The sequence below is a fragment of the Haliotis cracherodii genome, unplaced genomic scaffold (assembly GCF_022045235.1).
Source record: "Haliotis cracherodii isolate W230 unplaced genomic scaffold, xgHalCrac1.p SCAF_11, whole genome shotgun sequence".
NCBI lineage: Eukaryota > Metazoa > Mollusca > Gastropoda > Lepetellida > Haliotidae > Haliotis > Haliotis cracherodii.
Window position 1 is genome coordinate 40,132,147 of NW_027266266.1, and position 24,114 is coordinate 40,156,260.

A 24,114-nucleotide genomic window follows, 5' to 3' on the forward strand; every position below is an offset into this window, starting at 1 on the left:
GCACTACGCTTTTGTGATAGGGCACCCTGCCAGCTGCACTTGAATTAAAACATTGTTTGCTACCAAATAGCCCTACCTGGATTCAGCATGACTATGCTTTCGAAATTGGGCAAATGATACACGATAAACTCCTTGTGTGTCTTGAGTATTCAACATCACAAGATATTCCCTAATAGGACATATAACAATGGACACTAAGGAAATGATAATAAGAATCTAAACAAATATAACATGTAAATCAGGAAGTAGAAGTTGTCTCCCTTTCCACTACAGCTCCTTCACACTGCATCTGTTACTAACATGATAACTAGATTGCTGCCTGATATCACTGTATGGAGTACAGTCAGCAATGTGAAGTCCCAGGTAGATGAAACATTCAAAGCAGGTGTTGGCTGGCTTGGCTGGCTGCTACAGGAAGGGTGAAGAGATTGTATCACAATGGTTGTATGATTGGTGGAGAACTATCTGGAGGCAGTGAACATGCGGGTTGGGGATGACGGCCGTTGGTTGTACTGCCGATGTAGGTGGCTGTATGCACGCTCCAGATCCATCAGCTCCTGGATGTAAAATCATCATCATCATCATCATCATCATCCATTTAGCTCAACAATCATTGTGAGCGAGGAGAAATGGGGTGACAACATGCCACAGTGTAACATGAATACCCCCCTCAGACACAGAATACCGACTATGAGCCGACCAGTCCTTGTTTTAACCCCTTAATGCTGAGTTCCAGGAAGGGTAACAACAAGTACCATCTGTTAAAGTTTAGGTAGATCTACCTGTCAGGTTAAGAAAATTGTTTGCGAACATGTAAGTGAGTGAGTGAAACTTGCTTTATGCAACAGATTCAGCAATAGTGAATGATGAAGTCTGACATTAAATTGTAATTGTGGCTTGACAAACGAGAGGTTGACAGCATGACCAGTAATCAGTACAATCTCTGGTTATAATAAACACGTTTGTCAGATCAAGACTACACCTTGCAAACTAGGGTTACTGACACAAGATACACTCAGCTCATACTTCACTCTACAAATACTAAAGTTATAGGAATCCCAACGGAAATGTTTTATTCAGATCTCGTCAAATAAATTACAAAATAAACACTTATCCAGCCTTATCACATACTTCAGACACAAACATACAGAAAGCATAGAACTGTCAGCGTTTATCTCAGTATCCCCTAACTGCATGTTCAGCCCGATGTCAACAAGCACTGATCACCATCACAGACCAGACTTCACTGACCTTGGTTTGATTTGACAGTGTGTTCTGCAGTTTATTCATCTCCGTCATCTTCTGTGACAGAGCCGCCTGGTTCTGTCGTGTGTGCTGCTCCGCCAGAGCCGCGTCCTTCTCCGCTGTCTTGAACCGCTCTTCTAGGGTGGTAACCACGACATGTTCTCGTGTTGGACTTACGCTGCGAGAATGTGTCTGAAAGCAGTCACAAATTCTTAGAAGTGTCACAAGTGGAGAGAGTTTGGTTTAACCCTGTTCAGAACAGTATTCAGTTTTATCACTGCATATCAGTCCTGATGAGATGCAGGTCTCAGACGATTCCCACTTTAGTGAAAACTACGAGCATGTACAACAAACCTAGAAACTAATTCAGGGAGAATCTGGGTTTTGAACCCATGATAATAGGTCATTGTCTGCCATACCGAAGGGAGACAACCCTGCATAGCAAATCGTGGTGCCTTAGGGCAACAACTGGGCAACCTGTCTTTCACTTCTCCCAACCCATTCTATATCTTAACCTGTCCCCTAAGACAAACAGTCAGCTAATACTGATGTAGAAAAAGTAGCTACAATTACCACACTCCCATGGGATTCCAGGTTAGAATAGGTCCCCCGAACCTGTATGCTGGTTGTAACAGGCGACCAAATAGATCACGTGGTCAGGATCGCTGACTTGGTGGGTGGTGTGTTCATTATGGTGTAATCTATATGCGGGTTGTAACAGGCGACCAAATAGATCACGTGGTCAGGATCGCTGACTTGGTTGATGGTGTGTTCATTATGGAGGTTCATTATTCAACATCAATGACTGGATAATCTGGGCCAGAATTGATTACCTACATGTTGCCGTCATATAGCTGGAATATTGCTGAGTGACTCGCTACAGAAACTATTAGCACATAAAAAAGCCTAGTATAAAGACTTCTTGGTTTCAAGCTAGATGTGGAGTGAGTGAGGTTTAATGGTTTAATGCTGCTTTTAACAGTATTCCAGTCATATCCCGGCGTGTCAGCTTAATGTGGGAGGAAGGTCCTAAGTGATGCAGATGTTTACCACTTTGGTGAAACCCATGAGCACAGCTATGGTGCTGACAAGCCTAGAAGCATACTCAGGAGAAACCGGGATTCAAACTCACAATAATCCAAACCCACAAGTCTGTAGAGCAAATTGCGACATTTTAAGGCGACGGGGCTACCCGTGACCCAGGTTGATGTAGAAAGTGTACAGAGATGAACTCACCTGTCTGTAGTGGGCTGGGTTGGACAAGTCAGGCACAGACAAAGCCGTGGAGAAGTATTTGGATCTTTGTAGAGAGTTATCTCCCTGGAACTTGTGTTGTAGGGTGCTCCTCACGGGGCTGACATACCGATCTTGTGTCTGTAACATACATTGGTTGGCGAACAAATATACGAACAGAGATATATAATAAACTTTATATGTATATAAGCTGTACATGAAACATTTGGCAGAAATTCTGCAGTAAATGGATGCTGTTAGCTGTCACCGAGACCTACAACAGCTACATCTTCGTCAATCATAATGACTCCTAGTCTGCAGCAAATGTCAAACTTTCATACTAGAATGACAAAATTCTCAATTAATCTTAACATAGTATTGCTTCCAAACCTACGCTACAAACACACCGACATGGATAGGAATATTTCCTATATTCCCAGTTACATTTTACCAGAACACAATGAATAGTAGGTAGGCAATGACACCCAACAATGTCGAGTGCACCAAATAACATCTAAAATAAACCAAATGCACCATCTGGAAGTGACAACACAGACCATATTCACATTCTTTGACAAAATAATCCTGTGTCGATGTGTATAACTACAGATGACAAATATATGGCTTTGTGAGTTGACTTGTACTTCACTGACAACAGGTCCAGAGGAACAGGAATTACTGTACTGAATGCCAACAATATATTGCATGTTAAAGTACTTCTATAGTCAAGAAATTTGGGACTTTAAACATTCCAAATGTTGCACAAAATAATGATTTTTTCCCAATTTGACTGACAAGGCACTTGGTTTGGAATCCTAGTGACATCCTGGAAATGGCTGAAATTTCAGGCACAGATCATAGAAGGAAAGTTAATACCAGAGAAGTTGGTACATAGTTCCACAGTTGTTGATTTACATCCCGTGATGTGGCCTTCTATTGCAGACAACCTACCAAGGCCACTTTATGAATCTCCTTCTCTAGTTTCTCGATCTCCTTCTGTTGTCGCTCGTTCCGATCCCGCAGTTCACGCTGGATGTTCCAGTGCTGTCGCTGTTGTCTGCAACAGCCATTATGTCAATACCCATGTATCTTTGAGGTATCTTTGGATGTAGAATGGAATAACACTTTGTATTGGTAGGGCATTTTACATATACATCACCTAGCAACAGTAACCTGGGATATATATCTCTGCACCTGGCAATATCTCATTTATTCTGCACCTGGCAATGTATCACATGTATTCTGCACCTGGTAATATCTCATTTATTCAGCACCTGGCAATGTATCAAATTTATTCTGCACCTGGCAACGTATCATATGTATTCTGCACCTGGCAATAATGCATTTATTCATCTTTACAACATCTAGAAACAGTACAGTTGACCTGCACATCATTATTAAGCCTGTTCATTATTAATTTCTGAATGTATTTAATAAAAAAAACCTAGATATCACTCAATAAGGAGGTGAATAAATCAATGAATGGAATAATAATCTAAAGAAACATTCATACTAAAAGTGCAGGATCACCTACAGAGACACGATTTCATTCATCAATAACCGCGAGAGGAAGGTGCAAGTCTACAAGCAACAACAATGCACTACATGAACAGCACAGAGAGAGGGGTTTGAAAGTAACTACAAGATGTTAATACACTCATGAACATCAAGAAATTATTTACATATTGCTAATAAATTACAGGTAATGGATGCAGGTAAATTACAGGTAAACCGATTGAAGGTAAATTTCAAACAGATTTCATATGTCATTACACACTTTTATAAAACAATTTTGAAAACGAAAGTTACATTTCAAGTTGTTTGTTCAACTCCTCCTCAAATTTGCGGACATATTTATCGGTTGTCTCCTCCTTCCAGTGGTGTATGTTTCTCTTCATGTCAATGATGTCAGTGTCGCGCAGCACGTTCCTATCGGGGGCCTGGCGCAGCAGGCTCACTTTGTTAGTCTCATCTACGTGATCCTGACAGCAGATGGGGGGGAAGAAAACAGTGCATGGTCATCATCCCCACTTTCACAATGATACATCTCCAGGGTACAATGATCAGGGACTGGTCATCTAAAGATGTGGATACAGTGTGGGTGTGTTAGGAGTCAGTGAGTCAGTCAGTTGGGTTTAATGCCACTTTTAACAGTATTCCAGTTTTATCACAGCCTGTCAGCTTAATGTGGGAGGAAAGCCCGAAGTGATGCTGGTCTCAGACGTTTACCACTTCGGTGAAACCCACAAGCACGGGTATGGTGCTGACAAACCTAGAAACATAATCGGGCCAAACAGAGATTCGAACCCACACTCATAGGTTTCTGGTGTGCCCAAGGGACGCAACTCTGCACAGCGAATCGCAGCACCTTAGACAACTAGGCCACCTGTGCCCCCCGGGTGTGTCAGGAGATGGTGGGGAGGGGGATAAAAACAACTGTCACATGAATCTAGGAGGAGCTATCAAAAAAATGTTAGGTAACATTACATATGATTTCAATGGCATGGTGCTGAAAATAGCTATCCAATCTAATTGGTTGGTTTGTTGGTTTGTTGTTTAACGCCGCACTCAGCAATATTACAGCTATATGACGGCGGTCTGTAAATAATCGAGTCTGGACCAGACAATCCAGTGATTGACATCATGAGCATCGATCCACGTCATTGGGATCGATGACATGCATCAACCAAGTCAGCGAGCCTGACCACCCGATCCCATTAGTCGCCTTTTACGACAAGCATAGTCTCCTTTTACGGCATGCATGGGTTGCTGAAGACCTATTCTACCCCGGAATCTTCAGGGGTCTCGAATCTAATTACACCCATAAGCGAGGGAAATTCTGTAACAGGCTAATGATCATAGAAGTAGAAACGTTGACATCACTGCCATAACGAAGCAGTGGTGGTCAGTGGGTCCAGAGTATTTATCATACTAGATTGGAGACATAATACACTGGGTTATCGAGGATGCATAGTGGTATATAGTCACACAAGTCAATACTCTCAGAAAATTATACACTTAAAGAAGGATGATTGTTCCTGTTCACAGTCATTCTAATGTTGTAATTACAGGAGAATGAAGCAAACAGCAAGTGAGTGTTGAACAAGTAAGTGTTGATTTCACTACTGGGAACAATGGCCAGCAGTGTGGAGGCATGAAAATAGGTATTTCAGGGTGTTTGGATATTTGCATGGTGGCCAGTATACATGTTTTGTTCAGATTTTTGGCAATTATTCATTTTTTTTAGACGATGACTGTTTATTTGACTTTTTCCGTCAATGGTCAAGAACAAGAGACAACAAAATATGGACCAAGGTTGGAATGTACCGGTATGTACAGAACCACATCCTTCTACTTACTAACCTGCATTACAGCAGGTGTTAGATCTAGTTTATTCTAGTGGGACATTTCAATCTATTCGGTCCATGTATTGACAACTTTGTGGATTCTGGATTAGAGTAAGTTCCAGCAACCTTTGCCAGTAAGCATAGATCATTTGCTGCATGGATCATTGCTCATTATACCACAGTACTAAACTACAGTCTCTTTTGTGATTGGTTAATCTACTTCTTTGTCAGACCACAGTGTCTAGTTCACGCATCATTGCTCATTATACCACAGGACTAAACTACAATCTCTTTTGCTATTGGTTAATCTACTTCTTTGTCAGACCACAGTGTCTAGTTCACGTATCATTGCTCATTATACCACAGGATTAAACTACAGTCTCTTTTCCGATTGGTTAATCTACTTTTGTCAGACCACAGTGTCTAGTTCACTACCTAAACATCGTCATACTTCACGTGTTGTATACAACACATACACTGTTGTATTCACCCGACAATACATTGGGCCATATGTGGTGTAGTGGTGATGTACGTCTAGTTTCAGTCATCCAATGAATGAAGCCATGTGGAATTCCTAGAAGTCAAATGAGGCCTAATCTGTGCATGAATTCATATAGATCATATGGCACGGTGTAGTCGCGATGCAACGAAACAAGGCTGTGTATGATGCATGGATGTCAAATAGACCCTATACACCATGCATGCAATGAAACAAGGCTGTGTATGATGCGTGGATGTCAAATAGACTCTATACTCCATGATGCAATGAAACAAGGCTGTGTATAACTCATTGATGTCAAAAAGACCCTATACTCTGTGCATGCAATGAAACAAGGCTGTGTATGATGCATGGATGTCAAATAGACCCTATACTCCATGAAGCAATGAAACGTCTAGTTTCAGTCATCCAATGAATGAAGCCATGTGGAATTCCTAGAAGTCAAATGAGGCCTAATCTGTGCATGAATTCATATAGATCATATGTCACGGTGTAGTCGCGATGCAACGAAACAAGGCTGTGTATGATGCATGGATGTCAAATAGACCCTATACACCATGCATGCAATGAAACAAGGCTGTATATGATGCGTGGATGTCAAATAGACCCTATACTCCATGATGCAATGAAACAAGGCTGTGTATGATGCGTGGATGTCAAATAGACCCTATACTCCATGATGCAATGAAACAAGGCTGTGTATAACTCATTGATGTCAAAAAGACCCTATACTCTGTGCATGCAATGAAACAAGGCTGTGTATGATGCGTGGATGTCAAATAGACCCTATACTCCATGAAGCAATGAAACAAGGCTGTGTATAACTCATTGATGTCAAAAAGACCCTATACTCTGTGCATGCAATGAAACAAGGCTGTGTATGATGCATGGATGTCAAATAGACCCTATACTCCATGATGCAATGAAACAAGGCTGTGTAAAACTCATTGATGTCAAATAGACCCTATACTCCGTGCATGCAATGACACAAGGCTGTATAAAACTCATGGATGTCAAAAAGACCCCATACTTCGTGCATGCAATGAAACAAGGCTGTGTATAACTCATTGATGTCAAAAAGACCCTATACTCTGTGCATGCAATGAAACAAGGCTGTGTATAACTCATTTATGTCAAAAAGACCCTATACTCCGTGCATGCAATGAAACAAGGCTGTGTATAATTTATAGACGTCAAAAAGACCCTATACTCTGTGCATAAATTTTGTGTGAACCATACATTGCCTGATATTGAGATGCGTAGAGTAGTTCGACAATAAGCACCTGCCCGAAGGCTCGTGGCAGGTAGATATTATGTGTGGCTAGTAGGTTCTCATTTGTACAGGTCCTGCAGTATATTTAAGTGTCGATTTATCTGTCACAATGAGCTGGAGGGTCTTTTTAAATGGGGACCTAAACCGTATGGTCATGGCCGGCAGCTTCTAAAGTCTGTGGGTCCGGATGGCAGCCTGGCAACTTTTTATATTTCTTACACTGCGCAAAGCAAAGGAGAAATGTTTGTGCTGTATAATCTGTGTACTCTGTGGTCTCCCTCCCACTGGAACCAGGCCATGGCTTTAGTCATTGGTTAAACATAGTGACTATCCTACACCACACCGCATATCGGACGTATGTCGTCACTGATGAAGGAAGATCGAAGTGAGTACAACCCGTGAAGTGCTGACGATTCTGTTTTAATGACTTGCTATGATCGCTGTTTTGAGAAGTGCTCCGACTGTTTCATTTGTGAGTAGACTGAGACTGAGAGAAGGTGAAGAACATAAAGGGGAAGGTCACGTCTAGTCTACGTATGAACACTGTCAGTGCTTGCTTCTTACGAACAAAAACTGCCATCAAATCTGAGAGCTTTTTCTTTTAATCGTCGAATATCTGACACTTCCTCTATCAACTGAAATCAACAGAGTGAGTGAGTGAGTGAGTTTAACACCGATTTGAAAATATTTAAGTTTATCCAGTGTGTCAGCTTGATGTGGGTGGGAAGCCTGAAGTGATGCAAAGACTTAAACACAGACTCTTTGATACCCAATACTCACTGCAGTTGATCCTAACATTGTGAAAACAAAACAGCTTGAAAACAGGTATATCTACTCATCTGAATATGATCTATATTTTACACAGTAGCTATTTCATATGTAATAATCCATACACTTATACCGTTTATATGTGTTTTCATGCAATTTGGTTCATATTCACTGGAAACAGATTTACTGATTTGTACAGTTTTTCATTTTCTATGAAGTAATTTACTCTACTGTTTTTTATCCCTTGAAGTAACATACATGATACAATTTACATATTTGATTGCATTGAAATATAATTAATCACTGAAACTGTCACTACGACTTATCCCAATCCAAGTAAACTGCCAAGTCATACACAGTGCACTAACACAGATTACTCACCCTAAATAATCGCTCTTTTAAACTTTCTAATTCTATATTCTTCTCTTTTTCTAAATCTCTTCTAAGGTTGTCTAGTGATTCATCCTGGAAGGGAAAAAGAAGAAAAACATAAGAAAACACTCCCCCTATACAACCTTGTTTCTTCTATGTCAAAAACCTCCAGTGACATCATCTCCTTAGTCTTCATAACACATGAAATCCAAAATGGTGCAATCCCCGGTATTTTATATATATATTACACACAAAACACCTCCAATTTCTCACATTAATTACCATTGATTCTATATTTCAGTGGATCTAAATTGCAACCTTTGTTTCCGTAGGCACACTGAGTGAATCACAGATAAACCACAATACCTTCAAGAAGCTCTTTTTCAAGTACATGTGTGCCTACAAGAGATATATATTCTACGTCTGTTTCCTAAGGATCATGGAAAATGTTTGATAAATTTTGTTTCAAGTTTTTCTTTCAGTTTTTAATAAAACATTTCCCCTTGGGATTTTATGAGAATTAAAACACTCGGATGAGACGTGTTTATCCTACAACTAATGGAGGTGACATGCCCTAAACACAAAGTAGTGATGGGAGAACAAAATGCTATATTTTTTATACTGTTTCTTGACAACTAGCTACAGATATGATACAAATGTTCCCAGTTGAAATAATATTACTGGCATCTCAATGCTAACAAAATTATACAATTGTTTGGCCTAAACATCATACAAACTACCAGAATTTGTAACAGAAATGATATATTTACTTGTTTCATTGGAAGATACTGGCATAATTGTTACCTGACCCTCTAAGTAGAAAGTGACATTAAGTGTACTATAGCAATAAGCCCCTTTCACATATGCAGGAATTAGAAAAATATTTTTCAATGGTAGTCTAGAGTCTGGGTGACTATGTGATGTATGGGTATATTGTAATGATACAGATCACAAAAGTGACCCTTGATGTAATTAAATCCACAGGATTCCACCGAAAAAGTCTCAGATTATATGAGCTGGTGATCGTGTACCCATATTTAACATTGTGAGTGTCGTGCCAGTACACACCTTGTCTCTCTGGGTCTTCTGCAGCAGGTTGCGGTGAGTCTCCAGCTCCTGCTTCAGATCAGCCACGTGACCCCGCAGCTCCTCGTTGCAGGCCCGCAGGTTAGCCTGCAGGATCATGACAATCACACGTCAACACAGGCCACATTGTTTTACATGTGAGGCTCCACACAGTCACACAACACAGGCCACATTGTTTTACATGTGAGGCTCCACACAGTAACACAATACAGGCCACATTGTTTTACATTTGAGGATCCACACAGTTACACAACACAGGCCACATTGTTTTACATGCGAGGCTCCACACAGTCACACAACACAGGCCACATTGTTTTACATGTGAGGCACCACACAGTTACACAACACAGGCCACATTGTTTTACATGTGAGGGTCCCCCACACAGTCACACAACACAGGCCACATTGTTTTACATGTGAGGCTCCCCCACACAGTCACACAACACAGGCCACATTGTTTTACATGTGAGGGTCCCCCACACAGTCACACAACAATGGCCACATTGTTTTACATGTGAGGGTCCCCCACACAGTCACACAACAATGGCCACATTGTTTTACATGTGAGGGTCCACACAGTCACACAACACAGGCCACACTGTTTTACATGTGAGGGTCCCCCACACAGTCACACAACAATGGCCACATTGTTTTACATGTGAGGGTCCACACAGTCACACAACACAGGCCACACTGTTTTACATGTGAGGGTCCCCCACACAGTAACACAACAATGACCACATTGTTTTACATGTGAGGGTCCACACAGTCACACAACACAGGCCACACTGTTTTACATGTGAGGCTCCACAGTTTCACATCACAGATCCCTTTCCAGTAAATGATCCAATATTTTTTTGTAACCATTCTGCATTTTGTATTCAACCACCATATGAAGTGTAAAACTATACAGCCCTTTCAAAATCAGAAAACAATACTGGAATATATAGAATATCTTTTGTTTTTCTTTTCAAATATCAACTTTAGCAGTTCATGAGTTAGATAAACATGTTAAGAGCCAAATGCTTATTATGAACTTGCTTCCTGATGGGAAATACTTATGTCAAACAGTATTAGTTCACTTGAGTGACATATCAATTTTATATTTTCAGATAAATATAGTATTTAATCTCTGAATACATAATGAAATGTACTGATAATAATTGGCAAGCCACATGAACAGACTATCTTAAGTTCTTACCAGCGCCACAGTGATAGGAGTCCTATATTTGCCTGAGTTGAGGCTGCTGAATGGCACAGGGCTGCTGGTGCCATTAACACTGAAACAAACATGGGGGGAATCAGTGTGGGAGTAGGCGGCTGAATGGCACGGGGCTGCTGGTGCCATTAACACTGAAACAAACATGGGGGGGAGTCAGTGTGGGAGTAGGCGGCTAAATGCACGGGGCTGGTGGTGCCATTAACACTGAAACAAACATGGGGGGAGTCAGTGTGGGAGTAGGCGGCTGAATGGCACAGGGCTGCTGGTGCCATTAACACTGAAACAAACATGGGGGGAATGAGTGTGGGAGTAGGCGGCTGAATGGCACGGGGCTGGTGGTGCCATTAACACTGAAACAAACATGGGGGGAGTCAGTGTGGGAGTAGGCGGCTAAATGCACGGGGCTGGTGGTGCCATTAACACTGAAACAAACATGGGGGGAGTCAGTGTGGGAGTAGGCGGCTGAATGGCAAGGGGCTGCTGGTGCCATTAACACTGAAACAAACATGGGGGGAGTCAGTGTGGGAGTGGGCAGCTGCAGGGAACAGGGCTGCTGGTGCCATTAACACTGAAACAAACATGGGGGGAGTCAGTGTGGGAGGAGGCGGCTGAATGGCACAGGGCTGCTGGTGCCATTAACACTGAAACAAACATGGGGGGAGTCAGTGTGGGAGTAGGCGGCTGAATGGCACAGGGCTGCTGGTGCCATTAACACTGAAACAAACATGGGGGGAGTCAGTGTGGGAGTAGGCGGCTGAATGGCACGGGGCTGCTGGTGCCATTAACACTGAAACAAACATGGGGGGAGTCCGTGTGGGAGTAGGCGGCTGAATGGCACGGGGCTGGTGGTGCCATTAACACTGAAACAAATCAAATTAAAAGAAACAACAATATCAGTTTTGAAACATTTACTGCAATCAACACGGATGTCACTGACCCACTTTTACAAATATGGAAATGTCATAGAACAAACCAGATGACGTCACTTTTGAACGTGAAGTCACCTATCCCTATCCTATGACATCTCCTAACAACGGGCGTGATAATGGCCCGTCGTCAAGCAATATGAGGGCATTATCAAGTTACAGTGGCCCGCTCATTTCTGATAACATGCGGGCGGTTTAATGATAATTCTATCCATTTTAGCTGTAATTCAGATTTTACCTACTTTTCATTATTTTAGGGTGGGCATAATCCATAAACTTATTAAAAACATTCTCGACAAATGGTTGCATTAATCCTACTCCTTGTCTTGTGTTTTGAGTAATGGATATTTGTCCGTAGATGACACAGTTATGTTTGTTTCTTGTTTATTGACACTATCAGCAATATCCCACCTATATGACAGTGGCCTTTGAATAATCAAGTCTGGACCAGACAATCCAGTGATGGATATCATAAGCAATATTATGATCCCTACTGCAGGTGTGTGTACAATGACATAAAATCAACAAGTCCCCAAGCCTGATCCCCCGATCCAGTAAGTTGCCTCTTACGACCAGCACAGGTTGCTGGGGAGGTATTCTGACCCGGAATCCCCACGGGGACACGACTTACCTCCCCTGATTGACTCTTCTGGGTGCAATGCCAAGCACGCCAGCACTCCGGCGACACTCCTCATTCACTTCGTTGACTACCGTTCTCTCTGCACGCTCCAGGGCTGACGTGGTGTCCCGCTCGGAGCGGTTCATCTGTTGTTTCTCCGCCTTCAGCTGCCGAACCTCTTCCTCCATCGATTTGATCTGTTCCCGCAGTCGTTCCATCTCCCGATGGTTGTCCTTTGAGACAATTATAGAGTGAGTGAGGCAGTTTACTTCAACATTGTTTGAAAGTTATTTCATCTATATCCCGGTGTGTCAGCTTGATTTGGGAGGAAAGGCTAAAGTAAGTCTTATATGTTAGATGCATGGTGCTTACAAACCTAGAAACATATCAGGGTGAACCTGGATTCGAACCACGACCCTGGGTTTCTGACACACCTAAGGCTAAAAAAAATAATAGTCTCGGTTCTCAGACAGCACCCACATCATTTTAAAGCCCACTGCACATTTAAGTTTCGTTTCCATTTTCAAAAAAATTTAAAAATCCTAATACAATGTGATCCAATATAGCACACAGTTACTTCACTTGACATGCACACAGTTACTTCCCTTGACATGCACACTGCTTTACTGCACATCTTGTGTAATGGTCATGGCGGCAATAGGAGTTTGTATGCTTGTGTATGAAGGGAGGCCCTTTCCCAGGTTGATGGTACACAACTGTTTATTTGATTACATACTAGTTTGAACAAGCAAAACAGAAAAAAAACACTGCCCACACTAGATTTTCAAAAGTCATTGTCTGAGAACCAATTCTTTTTTTTGTAAGCATAAGAAAGAACTATGCCAAGTGAATAGCAGTGCCTTAGATGAATTGGCCAACCTGACCCCATAAAATATTTGAACTGATCAAATGACAATTGAATATGAAATGCACAGTGAAGTCTCTGGCTACTGCTTACAAATCCTTTATTAGAGAGCAAAATCTATCTGACTGAACTCAATACATAGACATGCTACAGTGAAACTAGTAAAGAGTGCTTCAAACTTTAAACCCATACACTGACCAACCCAAAAGAAGTAAAATCTTAAAAAAAATATTGAGCTACAAAAATGTATTTTATTTTTATATACCCACATAGCTAAATGGTTAATAAAAATGTGTAAAACATGAATTAAAAAAGCAGCATTGTCTTACCACATTTATATGGAAGTATACTGTTATATATATGCCACTCAAGTGACTGCAGCAAAAACAGTTAACTTAATTACCATTTGAAAGATTTGCTATAAGCAAGCCTTGGTTTCACACTGCTATCATTATATCGACAGGGGTGCTGAAATAGCCTCGCAGTTAAAGTGTTCGCTTGTATATGGGTACAATGAGCAAAGCCTATTTCTGGTGCCCCCTGCAGTGATATTGCTTGAATATTGCCTAAAGCAGCATAAAACCATGCTCACAAATATATGAACAGATAATATTACCAAGTTTTTTTCACATCTCATATAAGTTGTAGACTTTCCCTTAGAGAATTTGGATTGATGTACCCTCTGTGTGGCTGCCATGCTTACCATTTACCACAATTTGAAGCATTTGTTTGTTGCCATATTGCCAGATGACATTTTGTGTATGTTCTGTGTATCACTTGACAAACTTAACAAATCAATGATATCATTAATTACAAGTCACCATTTTGCTGTAAGAATCTTGAACTTTAGAGATTACAGAGATTTGGCAGAGATTAGCAAAACTGTCAATTGCCATGACGACAGGGTAAACGTTCACGAGTATAAATTTATGCCAACATCATATCAAAAACATTCATGTACATTAAGATAAGTATGCTCATAACGGAATTAACATGTTCTGTGTCTTGAAATCTATCACTTGTCTCCTGAGAGAGTAATCATAATGCCTGGCATTTCATCCATGACATGTTGTAACCAATCATTACTTGGTTTGCGGTCTTCTGGTTGATCAAGTAGAGTTTTTTCTGTCAAAAATTATGGCCTGAACAGTTCAATTATAATGACTCTAAAAAGAGAACTCTAGCATAGGCAGTGTGTCCTAGCACTGTTACAACACACAGGACTCTACACCAGCTTATATACACAGTTCTAGTTCATCCTTAGGACTACAAATAGTCCTCATCAACCTACACTAAGCATTAACTAACACATTCAGTTATACAACAACCAACTCAGTAACAAGGCCATATTGTTCAGTTGCCACCTGTAGTAGACTTTGCTAATGAATTTACTCATTAGGATTTTAATTCCCTTCTTTACATACCCAGTAAGCCTATTGGACATGTTGGGCTCTGGGCCAGACTTACTGCATTCGATGTAATACGCGCCCATGTAATACAATTAGAAATAGGGGGCTCTTATTAGAATATAATTTTGGTGAGAAAAAAAAAAACAGAGTTGAAAGACTGTAAATTTCGTGGTTTATGCTGACAGCCTGAAATGATACAAAAGAAAAGTCTGTGCGTATTATACACAACAGATATATTTTCCAGAATTAAGGGTGCATATAACACCCGAGTGCGTATCATACACGAATAAATATGTCTTGTGTACATTGATCAATTGAAAGGGGTGCTAATTGGGATTGTTCACAAGCCAATATATTAGCAAATATCGCCGTGGACGCTAACTACAGCAGGGTGCTTATTATGTCCAATATGGTATGTGTTCTTAAGGGTTTATAGAAACTTTAAACCGTCCTGATGTCATGCTATTGTTTTGGCAGTTCACTCTGAGCCAGGAATTCTCTGGCCACTCTGAATGCACATTTTGTTCAAGTAAGACTGACAAAGGGTCATTATGAAATATTATAGTGAAATCCAACATCAACCTTCAGGCTCCTTGAATCTACTTCCAGACACTTAGTGCTTGGAAATAACAGAATAATAATAACACATTCATAAAAATATAACACAAGCATCTCACTGGACTAACATCTAGTCTCTGAAATGAACTTATCATACAGAACCCCCCCACAAAAAAAAACAGTTGTAAAATTTTCTAAAAAAAATTAATAAAAAGGAGCCCAGAGACTCTCTTCATTTTCAGATATCATTTCCTGATACTGCAGAAATCTAGACTTGCCAAACATTATAGACTTGCGTGGGCTGTATATGATGTATTTGTATCAGGGTCTGTAAGACAGACTAGCATCTCTCAAGGTGTATAAAATGCCTGGTGATAACATTCTTAAGCATGTGTCGAGCCATAGATTCAGCTACATGGGCAGGTGCTTGCAAGGATCAGCATTCCCCTTCTATAACAATCATGCCCGTTAGTAAGGCTATAACGATACACATTGTAGTGATACGCTCCATATCTCGATAGTAAAGTTGCAATACACTACACAATACTATACATTAAAATCTCCACACTTGTTAGGGAAAATTTTCATCATTACATGAAATATACAGCTGTCCAACTAAAATGTATTTATTTGATTTGTGTCAATTTATAAAACTGTGACTTGATACCTGTTGTACATATACAAGAGATCAAAGCACATCAGTGTTCAAACCATTTTACATGTCACCCTTATAAATATTACTCACAGGAACATACAATTCCGTCCCATTATTATTGTCAACCTGTCTTGGCTTGACAGATGAACTATAGTAATACGAAAGAATTGGGGTTCCTTACTTTCTTTTGAGTAGTATATATACTTTTATAGTTTTGTATCAATACAAGACATTGCCATGTTATACTCGTATCATGTCACAAAGTATCAAGAGCCCATTTCTGGTTCCCCTGCCGTGAGATTATTGTAATATTGCTAAAAGTATATTGCTAAAAGTGGTGTAATTCCATACTCACTCACTCACTCACTCACTCAACGTATCCCTGTTCAGTGAACATCCAGTGACTGTGTTCCAGCCCTACTGTTGGTGGTGACTCCACCGAGGGGCTTTACATGGAGGACTAGCCCAGATGTGGAGGTGAGTCTATCCTGCTTAATCTGTACTGAATGTTCCTGGTAAACCCACCCATTAATCAACGTAACAAATTCCCAGATTACTGATTTGTGGGTATTGAGTAATCTCCCTTGACGTATGTTACAAAGACTTCCTCAACAGTGTTTCCAGGTAGGCAGGGATTCCAGATAACCAGGTTCACTGTAGTTACATACAGATGTCCTCAGTGTGTAGTTTGTGTTTGTACATGTTCTCAACTGTTCCAGGCAGATAGAGTGCCTACTATGTGAAGTCTTGCTATATCCCCCGCCCCTGTTGCAGAATTTATGACATAATTAAATCTAAACAAACCCTTACCTTTTTTAACCGAGGTGGAACTTGTCATGGAAATTGTAAAAAAAAAAAAGAGTTTGGAGCCTAAGCCCATCTTGCTGCCATGGAAACGTAAAAAATAACAATTTCTAAAATTTCTAAATAGCAAAAGACACCAGTTCAGCATGTACCTGACAGACCTGCAAAGTTTGATGAAAAATATTGAACGGTTTCTGAGTTATGCTCGGGAAACAAAACGTGACGGATGGACGGACGGAGCCCGTTTCTATATCCCCCGCCAACTTTGTTGGGCAGGGGATAATAAGTGATGGATACAACACACCCCCATCCCCCCAGATACATATTCATTATTACTTGTACTCCTACTTCCTTCACATCTCCCTGCCCTATCTGTATTACCCACCAGTATTTGATGAAGTCAAACAGCTACTGAGGTGCAGTTCTGTGTTAGTGGAGACTGTAACATACTGTATAGATCGTATTTACCAAGATGCTTAAACCTTGACCTTTCCCTCACCTGTTTGACCTTGTCCTTGATTCTCTCCAGCTCAGCACTGTTTTGGTCGCGAACCATGTCCTTGGCCCGAGCGACAGCAAACACCTTGTCCTTGGTGGCCTGACGGTTCTGATGCCTCTGTGTGTCCAGCTCCTGAAACAATGAAGTCCTCTGTACAGTCTGTCTGGAACAACCCATGGTCATCTGTAGAGTGTCAACCCACAGTACTTCATTGAGTCTTGGCTTCAAAGGAACAAGTCAGCACTTTTAAATGAGATATTGTATTGAATTTAATGGTCTGAATGAGTGAGTATGGTTTTACACCGCTTATATTCCATCAATATCACGGTGGGGGACACCGGAAAATGGGCTTCACACATTGTACCCATGTCGGGAATCGAACCCGGGTCTTGGGCGTGACGAGCCAACGCTTAAACCACTAGGCTACCCGACCGCCCCTAATGGTCTGAATTTTCCACAACTGACTCATGATACATACCATCAAAAATCTGGCATAGGGCATTGATAATGGAAGTGAAATGAGGTTTAACATTTCAGAGCCAACAGAGGTGGTTGTATGTGCATGAAGTGAAATGAGTCCGTGGTGGTGGTCGAATATGCATGTGTGAAATGAGGTTTAACATCATGGAGTCCGCAGACGGAGTCGTATATGCATGTAGTGAAATGAGGTTTAACATCATGGAGTCCGCAGACGGGGTCGTATATGCATGCAGTGAAATAAGGTTTAACATCATGGAGTCCGCGGAGGTGGTCGTATATGCATGCAGTGAAATGAGGTTTAACATCATGGAGTCCGCGGAGGTGGTCGTATACTCATGAAGCAGCAGGGGACTCAAAGAAATGGCTTAACATATTGTATCCATGTGGGCTGAGAGGCGAATCAAACCTGGGCATTCGGTGGACCAGCAAACGCTTCAACCACTATGTTATCACCCTCATAAACATTCTGATCACTAAGCAACAGATGGCAAAAATATATGTAGTTGTCAAATTCACTAATATGAGGATCGCATCCAGTTGTATTCAAATATTTTTACATTGTGTGTTACTGAATGTCGTATTTGGAAATTTATTTCTTCAGATAAGATATCGAGCCACAGGAGAAGCCTCCCGAAGTGTTGTAAGTGTTCGGTCATTACACCAAAGGCCAAGGTTCAATTCTCCACATGGGTACAATGTGTGAATCCCATTTCCGGAGTGCCATGCTGTGATATAGTGTAGGAATATTGTAAGAAAACCTCAACCCAAAACATGTTTGCAATGACAGAACACGTGTGAGACATCTCTTTGTGACATAGAGAAGTTCTGTCTTGATAAGTGTGAGTGAGTGAGTTGGTGTGAGTTGGAGTGAGTGAGTGAGTTCGGGTTTACGCTGCTTTTAACATTATTCCAGTTATATCACGGCATGTCAGCTTAATGTAGGAGGAAAGCCAGAAGTGATTCAGGTCTTAGACATTTGCCATTTCGGTGAAACCCACGAGCACTGGTATGGTGCTGACAAACCTAGAAACATAATCGGGGCGAACCAGGATTCGAACCCAAATCATCGGTTTCTGGCGTGCCCAGGGGACACAACTCTGTACAGCAAATCGCGGCGCCTTAGACGACTTTGCCACCCGTGCCACCTGTCTTGATAAGTGTTCAGCTAATGGAGCTGCTTCAAGTGTTTGTCTCACTAGCTGTCACATGTGAGATAAACTACTTCACACTTTTAGCGAACAGGAGGTGGACTTCAAATCTGAACCTTATCCCATCATTGGTGTGCAGGCATAGCATCCTGGATTAATAAAACTGTGAGTGAGTGAGTGAGTGAGTGAGTGAGTGAGTGAGTGAGTGAGTGAGTGAGTGAGTGAGTGAGTGAGTGAGTGAGTGAGTGAGTCAACTCTGTACAGCGAAATGTCGTTCCTAAGACGACTGGGCCACCACTGCTCCAAATAAAACTGGAGATATGTCTACACCTTGAAAGTTTGTTTTGGGCAATCAAAATTATTCCAACTGTTCTGATGTTGATTTGGCAAGAGCTATATTACTTCACAAACATCATGTAGAGCTTGTTTTCAGTCGATGCCAAGGACAAATGAATGATATTCTTAGTGTTATCCAATCACAGCCTACAAGAAATCAGCCAATAGCTAACTCAGTTACATACATAGACAGGAGCCCAGTCACCCTGCATGACTGGTCACTGATGTCACTCTGATAAGACCCATATGCCAACTATAAGTAGGTAATTGCTGTGTCTATAGCATTACTCCACGTCTAACTGAGCACTAAATCAGCCGTAACTGACTTTAATGGAAAGGGATTTGCTTGTTGATTCTTGAGCAATGTTGAACAATAATGACATCATTAGATCTTATTTTCCTGTTTAGTCATGCCAGACTGATAGCATGTAAACATGTACCTAGCACGTTTATCTCGGGTCACTGAGTGAGCACCAACTCCTTAATATTCCATTCAGATAAGATTCAGATCAATCGAACGTTTTTAGATTAGCTTATCAATCCTTATTAAATTTCAAACAAAACTTGATGCATTTGCAGTAAAACCTGTTATCTTGATTGCACAGCCTCACCATATAAATATATATAAATTTGCCCGCTTATCAGAAATTTGAGATCCAAATACGTAGCATTATCGTGAACCTCGGACTCAGTTTTTTCTACAGAATTTTGTACCTTTATCTCTAAGTTTGTAACTTAACAGATTTGAGAAGCTCATATAACATCCCACATAGCGAAGAGCAATCCTCTTAGACAAGTCCTGGGTACCCGACCCCTACTACCCGACCCTACCTGGGGACCTGCTGTCGGTCTCAAGTTGGGTACAAAATGTTCAATTGGGAATTGTTTAACCAGAGCCCTGTCAAAAAGTATTTAGATAATGTATGAAACGATTTGATCATGCGTACACTGAAATTGACTGAAACTTTGTCGTTACCCAGACATAAAAGTCAGAAGGAATGTGTGCATAGTCAGTCAGAAATCTTATTGTTTTGTCATTAAGCAATATATCACGTGACTAACCACAGGTCAGGGTAGTCCTGTGGGTACCTGGTTCCTACTCAGGACCCACCCGCCCCGAGTTACCCATCCCACCCCTAGTACCTATCCTCGCAAATCTAACATTGCTGTAAAAGTACAGTGCAATTTGAACCAATAGTTCAATCAATTACGTACTTACCCTTTAAGCCAATGCTAATCTTTATTAACAGCACTTCATGGTTACATCAAAATGTGGTAATCAAAGTCGGATTAAAGGAATCAAAGCCGCGTGACACTACTCACAATATCCAAACAGTGAATAAACAAGCCTGAGGCGAGAGTGGTACTTTGCTGTGTTTGTCAAGTGGACAGACTATAAATACGTACCACTCACTCAGCTGTTGTTGACTTCTGATTGCTGCTACTGATTGCTTTTATGCCTCTGGGGTACATGTACACGTTCTGTTAATCCGACATGTCATACATGTACACTGTACATATCATCATTGTTATTGATCATTGCGAAATATGTTTTAGTTTGTTATCGCACACACATGTTGCATTCTTAATTTCTCGTGTATGCAATCATATTGCTATGAATCTATAATTATGTTACCTGATCTGTCATGACACGATCCCGCTAGATTTGCGATAATGGGTTTCAGCTGTACTTGTTCACAGAAATTAAATTAGTTGCACAAATCTATGCAATTTCTTGAACACGTAAATAAGCTTAGTGAGTGAGTATTGTATAACGCCGTTTATAGCAATATTCCAGCAATATCACGGTGGGGGGAACCAGAAATGGCCTTCGCAAATTGTACCCATGTCGGGAATTGAACCCGAGTCTTCCCCGTGACGAGCGAACGCTTTTACCACTAGGCTACTCGACCGCCCCTAAATAAGCTTAGGAAATCTATTTATGTATCACAGCAGAACATGAAGTTGTCTTTCCCTGATCACATATTCATGTGCACAACATTTGTAATGACTGTACTTTGGGCCATTTCTTTCCCTACTACCAGGGTCACGTGGGTCACGTGAGGAACAGACGATTAAGGCAACACAAGGCAAGAGTTGCATCCCTTGGGCACACCAGGAACATATGACTGTGGGTTCAAATTCCGGTTTGCCTTGATTATGTTTCTAGGTTTGTCAGCACAATACCCATGCTTGTAGGTTTCACTTAAGTGGTAAATGTCTTAGACCTGTATCATGGTTAACATTTATACTAAGTTATCTTATAATAATTAGATCTACATCAAGTGCTTTTATGAGTTATCATGGTGTAATATTTATACACCATTTCATATAATTATAGTCTAGCAACCATCTAAAAAGCTGTAACTGAAACTACTGATATTTTATATATGCATTTTACCTGATGATAATCATTACTTGCTAAACTATAATTATATGAAATGGTGTATAAATATTACACCATGATAACTCATAAAAGCACTTGATGTAGATCTAATTATTATAAGATAACTTAGTATAAATTTATCATGGTTAACATTTATACTAAGTTATCTTATAATAATTAGATCTACATCAAGTGCTTTTATGAGTTATCATGGTGTAATATTTATACACCATTATAACTCATAAAAGCACTTGATGTAGATCTAATTATTATAAGATAACTTAGTATAAATGTTAACCATGATACCTGCATCACCTCTGGTTTTCCTCCCACATTAAGCTGACATGCCATTATATAACTGGAATAACGTTGAAAGCAGCATTAAACCCAACTCACTCACTCACCATATCTTATTCCTACTTAATTGTGAAATAATATATCTCTCATCACTCCTTGAGAAGCTGCTGCAGTTATCAGTGCACTTACACACAAGATAGACACACACACAACAACTTTGATACACAATATATTAAGTCAACTTCTATTACAATCTCATTAAAATCAGATCTGAGTTCTCGCTACCGCAAAACAAAGATCTGAAGACATCCCATTAGGGATCACGTCAGAACGACCTTTCAACCGACCAATCAGAGCGTAGCTTACCAGATCATGAAAGTGACAGTCGGAAAGGGATTTCTAATCATACAACTTCGAAAACTTTAACACAGGGTATTCCGAACGATATTTACGGGTTTAACGACTGAATCCATACAATCTAGACCATCTATTAGCCATTCCAGAATGTTCTTTTGTTTAGGTTTTAAATTTGTGATCAAGAATTTGTCAAAATGTGTTGCGAAGCGTAGATGCCAATTTGAAGTTTGTGCCGTAAAGCACGAGAAAACTGCCTTCTGATAGGTCATTCCATTGGTCAGTCAAAGTTCGTGCAAGGTCGGTCTGACGTGACCCTAATGGGATGTCCTCAGATCTTTGTTTAGCGGCAGCGAGAACTGAGATCTGATTTTAATAAGATTGATTTCTGTTACTGCATCATCACCATGTTGATGTGGTATCAAGTCTTTGAATGGCATTTAGAAGTGATACGCATAAGGAAGTGTGTTTATGGATGTCAACTTCAATATATCAGACTTCACAAGGGAGCATGGGTGGCCCTGGCATCTAAGGTGCCTAGAGTTGCTGTTTGCCAAAACCTGGGACCCCATATTCACCCTGATTATGTTACTAGGTTTGTCAGCACCCTACCCATACTCATAGGTTTCACCAAAGTGGTAAGGCATTTGAGCCCTGCATCACTTTGGGCTTTCGTCCCACAAAAAGCTGACACTCTGTTATATGTAACAAATGTTATATTTGGGATAACACTTTCTCAGTAAAGTACAGATTCTCGTACTTTTTTGGGTTGAGTCCTGTCCGGGATTTAAACCCACACTGCCAGAGTAAGGCACCTAATCGCCAGCACACAAAGTCAGCGATCTAACCCTCTCAGCCACCGAGGCTTCCACAAAATGAAAGTCCACGAACTGGTAGTCTAGATCACATACATGTGTACCCCTCTGACTTGTGTAAATTGTAAGTGTGTAATGGGTACACAAAGTACCAGTTGTCGGACTTTTATTTTAGTGGCATTGTGTGTTCCAAATTGCATTGTGTGTTCACTCTGTGATATAACTGACATACTGTTCAAGACAGTTAAACCCAAACCACAAAGTATGAGTATTCTCGGGTCAAATCTTGACGAAATACCCCAAAGTTACCAATTGTTTTCTTGACTCTGATCCTGTCAAATTCAACAGTCATCAAATTAAAACAGCCAAAATCAACACGAAGACCACACAAACCAAAGATGTGCCTTTTCAACATGAAAACAGGCCCATTGAACTCAATCCCCTCCATGCTAACAGAGGGCACCGAACAGGCGTGTACACAGATACCCCCACTGAGGGGTGTACAACAGAGACGTGGTGACATCAACAGTGTCATCGTATTCTATTAGGTCCATGTAAACCAACAAATCACATTACTGCAGCTCACTGGCATGGACAGCAAACAGGAAAATCAATAACTCCAAACCTTTTATTAAGGCTGTATAACAATAATTCTGTGTTGACCAAACATGTCTTGGTTGTTTGAACAACTGGTTTCCTCAAAGTGAGGCCAGACATTTTTTTAAGGGGGTGTGTAACTGATTTTTGGCCCAGGTCGGTAGGTCGAAACTAATAAATAAAAACGTTAATCAAAATGTTATGAAGGTAGGGGAAAAAATGGTGGGGCGGGAGTATTTGAGATAAATGTTTAACAGGTTACAATTATAGTATTCTAAATAATTTATATATTTTGATAACCATAGTAAATGAGGTTTTTTA

At 40.7% G+C, this 24,114-nt stretch overlaps 1 protein-coding gene across 1 annotated transcript in view; it reads right to left on the reverse strand.

The window, feature by feature from the left end:
* Positions 1-411: 411 nt before the first annotated feature.
* Positions 412-24,114, reverse strand: part of LOC139455785 (trichohyalin-like) — a 138,850-nt gene continuing 115,147 nt past the window's right edge. The window contains exons 23-32 of the mRNA XM_071237331.1: positions 17,381-17,512; positions 12,603-12,823; positions 11,025-11,103; positions 9,806-9,910; positions 8,747-8,830; positions 4,288-4,460; positions 3,430-3,535; positions 2,482-2,619; positions 1,252-1,437; positions 412-557 (exon numbers count right to left, since the gene is read on the reverse strand). Coding sequence (XP_071093432.1) covers positions 462-557; positions 1,252-1,437; positions 2,482-2,619; positions 3,430-3,535; positions 4,288-4,460; positions 8,747-8,830; positions 9,806-9,910; positions 11,025-11,103; positions 12,603-12,823; positions 17,381-17,512 — 1,320 coding nt within the window. The 3' untranslated portion in view covers positions 412-461. The remainder of the gene's footprint in view (positions 558-1,251; positions 1,438-2,481; positions 2,620-3,429; positions 3,536-4,287; positions 4,461-8,746; positions 8,831-9,805; positions 9,911-11,024; positions 11,104-12,602; positions 12,824-17,380; positions 17,513-24,114) is intronic.